Raw genomic sequence first — 9,593 nt, forward strand, 5'->3', positions numbered from 1 at the left:
TGATGATGATGAATTTGTATGGTACATCAACATACAAATTTTAAATAAATTTTGTACAAATTTGATACATCTATAACAATATATAAACTAAAAATAAATTTTATACAACTAATTATATAATATACAACTTATTTATAACTTATCTACAACTTTCATACATCATTTTTATATGATTAAATACAAGTAAAACACCATACAATTTAAATAAAATTTTCAAACAAATTTTATACAATATGTCTTCTATATGTATTTTATAAAAGATTTGTATATATTTTGTATGTAGTGTCATTCTTCTTTCTCCCTGAAATTCCAATCAAAATTTTCTCTTTTAATACAATTTTGATACATATCAACAACTTTATGTAAAAAGATAATATTTATAACTTAAATACAAATTTCATACAACGATTCATACATAATACAACTATTTTTCAACTTTCATACAACATTCAAATAAAAACTATATATAACTATAACAAAATATAAGTTAAATATAATTTGCATACAATTATAATACAACTTTAATACAATTTCGTAAGTATATTGTATGTCATGTGTTCTTCTTCTTCTTCTTCTTCTTCTTCTTCTTCTTCTTCTTCTTCTTCGAGTTTCAATCTGAAATTCAGCCAAAATCAAGTCTATTCTTCACCAAACACTCTCAAAATTGAGATATAAACTCCAAACAATATTCCCAATTATTTGCAACAACATTTAATCCAAACAAATGATGGTTTTTGAAAACCCAAATTCGAATTCAAAGCTTCAAAGATTTTTAATTGCTGTCAATGGTGGAGAGTCAAACTCCTTCAAAATTTATTGATTGTCAATTTCAATTTGAACACCTATTATGCAACACAAAGAGAGAGAGACAGAGAGAGAGAAAGCGCAGGAGAGAGAACATGAATGAGAAATAACTTATTCTTTATTCAATTTCTAATATAAATGGATACTCATTTAAAATTAATTTGTATATAATTGGTAAATTGTATATGACCATATAATTAAGTTAAAACTTGATTAGGAAGGCAATAAAATTTCATATGTAGTATAGAAAAGTAAAAATTACTTATTTTTATTATGTTAGATTTTGTTTAGTCCAAGTCCACTAGTAATTAGTGAGTTACTTCTATGTATTTTCCTTAACTGCTATAGCTGGAATTGAGGACAGGTGTCCAGTGCCAATACAATTAGTTGCAGAGGACAACTGTCCTATATAGCTCGTGCTAGTAGTAGTATTTATCTATTATATTGGAAGGATAGTGTATGCAATGAAAATCTAAATTTGTCGTTCTTCTATTTTTCTTTCAATTTTCTTGTTCAGCCCCCTTTTCAATCCACACACAACAGCTCCGAAGCTACAAATTAGGAGGATGCCTCCTTTGGACAAGTATAATCAGTGAAGCAATGGAGCTTTCAATTATATTGGTTGGGTACTCATGGATTTAGCCAATCGGCTTAGGTTTCGAACCGTCCATATATTTAATGGGCTTGAACTTAAACTTTTCAGTGGAAATATTACACGACACATTAAACATTTATACTATATTTATCATTTGTAGCTATACTTTCAGCAAATTTATCATTCGTAGCTATATTTGAATTTTATAGCAAATTCATAAAATAAGAGATTAATTGTATTGAACTGAAATAAGAGAGTAACAAGTTCTTGTAGCTTAGTTGGTTAGAGTGTCTACTAAGCTAGTGAAGGTTTTGAGTTCAAATCTCTACAGGAACACTTTATTTTTCTGTAATTTTGCATTTTACCTTAATTGTATTCGTTGCGGGAATAAATACAGTCGATACATGTTCTATCCTTTGTAGATACCCTTGTATACAGTTGATACAAGTATATCCTTTGTATACACCCTTGTATTTTTCTTTGATTACAGTTGATACATATTGTATTCGTTGTACGAATGAAAACAATTACGCAAACGAATACAGTTGATACAAGTTGTATTAGTTGCCCGAACAAATACAGTTGACACAGGCTATATTCGTTGCGCGTTTGAATACGAGTGATACAAGTTAGTAACAATTGAACAGTAGCTATGAATGGTAATTAGGTAAATTATAGTTATTAATGTCACGTCCTTAGTCGTTAACTAAGTATACGTGCGGCACTTGACAATTTGCTCACTTTCTTGCTATGCCAAGTTAGCCTTACTATACTCAAGATCATTAAGAGAACAGTAGAAAGAACACAAGAGACTTGTTAAAAGAAGCTTTCTATTAGAGAGAACTTGAATTGTTTGCTTGGTGACATACAAATGAATGGCCCCCTTTATATACTAGTCTCCTAGGGGCTAGTGTGTAAATATTAATTGTTACACAAGTCCTTAATATTTACAAGATAAGGGCTTTTTCTAGAATTTTCTACAAGCCTAGAAGATTCCAAGGACTTTTCTAGCAAATCCATAGGGATCTAGGGTCTTCCAAAGGAAATGTCCATACTTCTCTAGAATCTTCTCCCAAATGCTAGCCTTACTCTTATGTAAGCTTCCACATGGCATTAATATATGCCAAATGGTGCCTATGTGGCATGATGATATGACGGGTCATCACACTCTCCCCAACCTAATGTTGCGACGACCGCGGCGCAATGTTGCTGCATAAACTCTCGAATCTTATCTTTGAATTTCCATAAGTCTTCATATCGTTCCCATGTGGCCTCCTCCGGTGATTGCCCATTCCAATGGATGAGGAACAAAGCGGTGGCTTTTTGCCCTTGTTTTCGCCTCCTGGTAATCCATGATAGCCTCAATCTCCCTATCATGCGATGAGGTGATAGTCATAGGCGCTTGACTTGATTGGCCCCTACTTGGATCATCCTTATCTTCATGATATGGCTTAAGCATGCTGGCATGGAAGACCGGGTAGATCTTAAGATACGATGGCATGTCAAGCTTTATTGAGATCTTGCCTACCTTGGCGACTATATTAAATGGCCCCTCATACTTGCGAATCAGATTCTGATGCATGCCCCGAAGTGCCTTAAACTGTCTTGGGTTAAACTTTACCATGACCATGTCCCCAACTCTATAGTCTGTGGGATGCCGCTTACGATCCACAAACCTCTTCATCTTCTTAGCTGCCTTATCCAAGTAGGACTTAGCAGTGTCAAGTTGTTCCTTCCATCCTTTGGCCATATGATAAGCCCCCAAACTCTTTCCCTCGAACGCAGCTGGTAATGAACATGGAGTTTGTGGTTGTTGGCCTGTGGCTAGCTCAAATGGTATCCGCCCCGTAGACTCACTCCGCTGTAAGTTATAAAAGAATTGGGCGATGTCTAGGAGCCTTGCCCAATCTTTCTGATGCGCGCTTACATAATGCCTCAAGTTGCATTCTAGTAAGGCATTGACCTGTTCCGTTTGTCCATCTGTCTGTGGGTGAAAACTAGTAAAAAAGTGCAGTTCCGTGCCAAGTATGTCGAATAATTCTCTCCAAACGTTCCCAGTAAAACAGGGGTCTCGATCACTGATAATATGCCTTAGTAAGCCCCAATACTTCACCACATTCTTTAAGAATAGCTTGGCGGCTTCCTTGGCAGTCCATCTGGTGTGGTGGGCATGAAGGTGGCATATTTAGAAAATCTATCCACGACCACCATAATAGTACCATAATCGTCAAACTTTGGTAGGCAAGTGATAAAGTCCATAGTCACGCTCTCCCATGGATGCTCTGCAACTGGTAGTGGCTCCAAAAGTCCTCCGGGCTGTTGTTGCTCAACCTTGTCCTGCTGGCATACAAGACAAGTCTGCACATAACACTCTATGTCATCTCGCATGCGTGGTCAATAGTAGACTGACTCGACCAAGGCCCTAGTGCGACGTTGGCCTGGATGACCAGCCCACATTGTGTCATGACTCTCCCTTATGATCCGTCATCTAATGTCTCCAAACTTAGGCACGTAGACCCACCGACTTGTGGTAAGCAGTAGGCCTCTTCGACCCAAAAACGTCTCGTATTTACCTGGTTGGCTAACTCGATAAGTTGTTTAGCTGTTGGATCATGCTGCATGCCTTCTTTTATAGCCTCGCGAATGTCCCATCTTGTTGAAGTGATTGCAGCAAGCTCGGCTTTCCGGCTCAAGGCATCGGCTACAACGTTACCTTTACCCGGCTTATACTCCAACGCAAAATCAAATTCGGCCAAGAAATCCTGCCACCTAGCCTGTTTTGGTGTGATCTTTTTCTGCGTCTGAAAGTAGCTAGTAGCTACATTGTCAGTCTTGACAATGAACCTCGACCCGAGCAAATAATGTCGCCATGTACGAAGGCAATGCACAATGGCGGTCATCTTCTTCTCTTGCACCGTGTAACGCCGCTCCGTCTCATTTAACTTGCGGCTCTCAAATGCTATGGGATGCTTATCCTGCATCAAGACACCCCCAGTGGCAAAATCTGAGGCATCAGTATGCACCTCAAATGTCTTAGCAAAGTCAAGTAATGCCAAGACTGGCTCCTCTGTTACAGCTGCATTGAGGTCTTCAAACGCCCTTTGACAATCCTCCGTCCAAACCCATGGCTTGTTATTCTTTAGCAACTCAGTCAATGGTGCGACCTTTGTTGAGTAGCCACTGATGAACCGACGATAGTAGTTAACAAGGCCAAGGAAGGATCTCAACTCAGTTACCTTTATAGGTGCCTCCCACTCCTTGATAGCACATACCTTAGCCTCGTCCATGCATAGCTCGCCATTGTTAATAACATGGCCAAAGAAGTGCAACTTTGATTGTGCAAACTCGTATTTCTCCCTCTTGATGTATAGCTCGTTCTCCCGCAAGACTTAAAAAACCTTCCTTAAATGCTCCATATGCTCCTCCAAGGTGTTGCTATAAATGTTCGTCTAGGTAGACTACCACGAATTGATCAAGGTAGGGATGAAAAATCTTGTTCATAAGGGTGCAAAATGTGGACGGTGCATTGGTTAAGCTGAAGCGCATCACCAACCACTTAAAGGCTCCATATCTCGTCACACATGTTGTCTTCGGCTCATCCCCTTCTGCAATGCGAACCTGGTAGTAGCCCTTGCGAAGATCCATCTTAGTAAAGTACTTGGCTTGCCCAAGTCTATCAAACAAGTCAGCAATGAGCGGGATCGGGTACTTATTCTTCACTATGACCTTATTAAGTGCTCGGTAGTCTATGCACAAGCGCAGTGATCCATATTTCTTCTTCTGGAACAATACCGGTGTGCCGAAAGGTGCCTTTGATGGGCGAATGTGACCAACATCTATCAGCTCTTTCAATTGTTTCTTGAGCTCCTCTAGCTCAGGCGGTGCCATACAATATGGGGCAAATACGGGTGGCTTAGCCCCTGGCTCCAAATCAATCTTGTGATCCACCTCTCCCCTAGGCGGTAAGTGCTTAGGCAACTCCTCCGGCATGACGTCTTTGTATTCCTCGAGCAACTTCTCTATGCAAGGCAGCAGTGTCTCTTGAAAACTCTTGTCTTCCTCCAGACTTGCGATGGTTGCTACGAACGTCGGCTCCCCCTTCTTGATCCCCTTAACAAACTGCATAGTTGAGAGTTGTGCTTCGATCTGTCCGCGTGGCATAGTCATTGTAGGTACCATGCAAGCTCCTTCTCGCTCCATAACATAGAGATGTTGGAGGTAGGGGTCGATCAAAGTATGACAATGTCTAAAGAACTCTTGTCCCAATATGATGTCAAAGATATCCATAGCAGTTACGGTAATGTTTGTCATACCTTTCCAAGTTCCCAATCTGACACCAATTCCATTAGCACCCCACGAGCATTTTGTACTTCAGCATTCACGGTCTTGACGCGAGAGTTGGTTGGGGAAAGCTTCAATTCTAGTCTTTTTCCGGTAGCCTCGGTCACGAAATTATGAGTTGCTCTAGTATCCACCATTGCACGAGCAGGCTTGTTGTTGATGGTGAGATCCACGTACTAATTGCCATTCTCGGTAGGCTAGATAAATTGCTTCATGACAGCACCGCATAAACTAATCATACCCAATTGTGCGGTTCCCAAACTCTCTCCTTGCGGTTGCTCCTTCCATTCACGGACTATGGCGCTGAGGCTCTTTAGGTCGGGATAATTTCTGAAGCTGTGCGGCCCTTTGCATATGTAACATCCCTTCTTCTAGGCCAATTCCTTATTCTCGGCGTATCCTAACGGCTACTCGACCTTTTGGAATCTTGAGTCTTGTAGTATTATTGTTGTATCTCCTTGCCTTTGCCACGGTATCCCCCACCTTGACATTGTTAACCTTTGATTCTTTGCCTTTGCCTTTGTCATGCTTGTCATGCCTGAAATCCATCAATGATTCAGCTTCCACTATAGCTTGGTCTATATCTTCGACTTGTCGGCGTTGCAACTCTTGCTTAGCCTAATTTTGTAACCCGTCCATGCAATGGAACAACAAGTCATCATTGGTCAGGTTGGGGATTTGAAGCATAAGGGTAGTGAACTCCTTGACATAGACACGTATGCTCCCCGTTTGCTTCAACTCTCTAAGCTTGCGCTTTGTCTCATACAAGGCATTGTTTGGAAAGAACTGTCGCTTATACTCGGCTTTGAACTGATCCCACGTGCTAATAGTACATAGACCTTTATCCACATCGGCCATCTTCCTTCTCCACCATAGCATGACAGTTTGTGAGAGGTACAACACTGCAGTGTTGATCATGGCCTCGTTGTCCCTCACTTTGCCGTGCCTGAAGTATTTCTCCAAGTGCCAAAGGAAGTTTTCCACTTCTTGTACATCGTGAACATCTTTGAACATTGGAGGTTTGGGAGCCTCGATCTTGGCCTCCCTCATCACCACAACATTGCTCGCTGCCTCGGTCACGCCAGCACTAACATGCTCCTCAAGTGACTCTATCTTTGCCTTCATAGAATCGATAGTATTCAAAGCCTCCATGAGTCTGCACTCTAAGGCAGTGATGGTCTGCCTTAGTTCCATCTCGGTCTGTGTACGTCCCTCCAAGTCATTTGGGATACTCTCAATCTCTTCAAGAGTGTGCCCCTCAAGAACGCTAAGGGTGCCTACCACCTTCCCCAAGCGTTGGCCAAAGATCTCCACGGCGTCCATCCCCGCGTTCATCTTCATCATCCACTCTTTACCGAGCGAGATGTCCTCGAGCAGGACCTCCACTTCATCCTCGCTCGCCTCAGTGGTAGATAGTTCTTGGGATGTAAGCCCTTTGTTTGATACAACCTCATGTGGCACCTCCTGGCTCTTGTTGGTGGCATTTCTCTTTTTGTTACGGCCGCTCTTGCCAGTAGCATCCTGGATGATGTTGGCTTGGGTATTGGCAGTGTTAATTTCTCTGTCGTTCGCCATTCCCTTAGTTGCAACCTTTGATCTGATACCACGTTGTCACATCCTTAGTTGTTAACTAAGTACACATGCGACACTTGACAATTTGCTCACTTTCTTGCTATGCCAAGTCAGCCTTACTATACTCAAGATCGCTAAGAGAATGGTAGAAAGAACATAAGAGAATTGTTAAAGGAAACTTTGTATTAGAGAGAACTTGAATTGTTTGCTTGGTGAAATACAAATAAATGGCCCACTTTATATACTAGTCTCCTAGGAGCTAGTGTGTAAATATTAATTGTTACACAAATCCTTAATATTTACAAGATAAGGGCTTTTTCTAGAATTTTCTACAAGCCTAGAAGATTCCAAGAACTTTCCTAGCAAATCCATAGGGATCTAGAGTCTTCCAAATGAAATGTCCATACTTCTCTAGAATCTTCTCACAAATGCTAGCATTCCTCCTATGTAAGCTTCCACATGGCATTAATATATGCCAAATGGCGCCTATGTGGCATGATGACATAGCGGGTCATCACATTAGGCTCAAAACTATAGTGATTTATGAAAATTCCTCCTTTTCAGTTCGATTGGGCTATCTACATTAAGAAGCTTTCGTGTTAGTGGTAATAATAGCACGGGTTGTCTCGGTCTCTATTGTTCATTATTGATGTGTCATATCATTATTGTTTGGGCTGATTTCATGATTGTTGAGAGCCCTAGAGACTGGAGAGCTTTATGACTGAGTGAGGTCGAGGGCCTGATTGTGAGATATTATACTATAGCACGTGAGTTATCCGTGCAGCACGTGAGTTGGCTGTGCAGATCCTTATATTATACTATAGCACGTGAGTTGGCCATGCAGATCCTTATATTATACTATAGCACGTGAGTTGGCCATGCAGATCCTTATATTATACTATAGCACGTGAGTTGGCCGTGCGGATCCAGATATTTATATTATGGCACGTGAGTTGTTCGTGCAGATTATTGCGCTTGGGCTGTAGGAGCCCCTCCAGAGTCTGTACACCCTTAGTGAGCGCGGGTACCCATTAAGAGTGAGTGATGAGGGCTGGGAGCCCAGTGAGTGGTTGTTGTCCTAAGAGGTTGTACTTGATTTTCATTTGTTATTACACTTAGTTGCTATATGTCATTGTTATAAAATCTTTGAAAGATTATTGATATAAAGATTACATGAACATGAACTGTATAAAAATTGATTTGACATTAAACTGCCAGATTTGATAGCATGTCTATTCTTTACTGGAATTACTGGAAATGAACTATAACTGTGTAGCTCATCATTATCTTCAGTTCCTTAGTTATTATTGTTACTTGCTGAGTTGGTTTTACTCATACTACACCTTGTATTTCATGTGCAGATCTAAGTATTTTCGGACATAGCGGGTGTTGATTCTTCTGTATAGCTGATTTTCCGGAGATTCAGAGGTAACTGCCGTATTTCGCAGACCTTGTCTCTCCTTCCCTATCTCTATATTACTGTATTTTGGTCTTAGACTATTGTAGACTGTACTTTTTCAGATTTGTATTCATATTAGATGCTCATGTACTCAGTGACATCAGGTTTTGGGGAGTGTTCGTATTTGTATTTGGGAGATTTTATATTGTATTTAATTATTATATTTTCAAACTTAAAAGAAATTGTGGTTAAGTGACATTAATGGCTTGCCTAGTATCGAGATAGGCTCCATCACGACGGGTGAGATTTTGGGTCGTGACAGAACCAGCCCGATTAACAGGTATAACTTGAACTTAAACTTTTTAGTGGGAAAATTACGCGACACATCAAACATTTACACTATATTTATCATTCGTAGCTATGCTTTCAGCAAATTATAATTCGTAGATATATTTAAATTTTATAGCAAATCTATAAAATAAGAGATTAATTATTTTGAACTAAAACAAGAGAGCAACAAGTTCTCATAGCTGAGTTAGTTAGAGCGTCTACTTAGCTAGTGAAGGTCTTGAGTTCAAATCTCAACAAGAACATTTTATTTTTTCAGTAATCTTGTATTTTGCCTTAGTTGTATTCGTTGCGCGAACAAATACAGTCGATACAGGTTCTATCCTCTGTAGATACCCCTGTATACAGTTGATACAAGTTGTATCCTTTGTATACACCCTTGTATTTTGCCTTGATTACAATTGATACATATTGTATTCGTTGCACGAATTAATATAATTACGCAAACGAATACAGTTGATACAGATTGTATTAGTTGCGCGAACAAATACAGTTGATATAGGCTGTATTCGTTGCGCGTCTGAATATAAGTAA

The 9,593-nt window shown here is 40.0% G+C and overlaps 1 protein-coding gene across 1 annotated transcript; it reads right to left on the minus strand.

Annotated features, from left to right (window-relative positions):
• Positions 1 to 2,651: 2,651 nt before the first annotated feature.
• Positions 2,652 to 3,149, minus strand: LOC138901220 (uncharacterized). Its single transcript, XM_070188966.1, has one exon. The coding sequence runs from the start codon at positions 3,147 to 3,149 to the stop codon at positions 2,652 to 2,654; it is 498 nt and encodes a 165-aa protein (XP_070045067.1).
• Between the last annotated feature and the right edge of the window lie 6,444 nt (positions 3,150 to 9,593).

The sequence above is a fragment of the Nicotiana tomentosiformis genome, chromosome 11, assembly GCF_000390325.3.
Source record: "Nicotiana tomentosiformis chromosome 11, ASM39032v3, whole genome shotgun sequence".
NCBI lineage: Eukaryota > Viridiplantae > Streptophyta > Magnoliopsida > Solanales > Solanaceae > Nicotiana > Nicotiana tomentosiformis.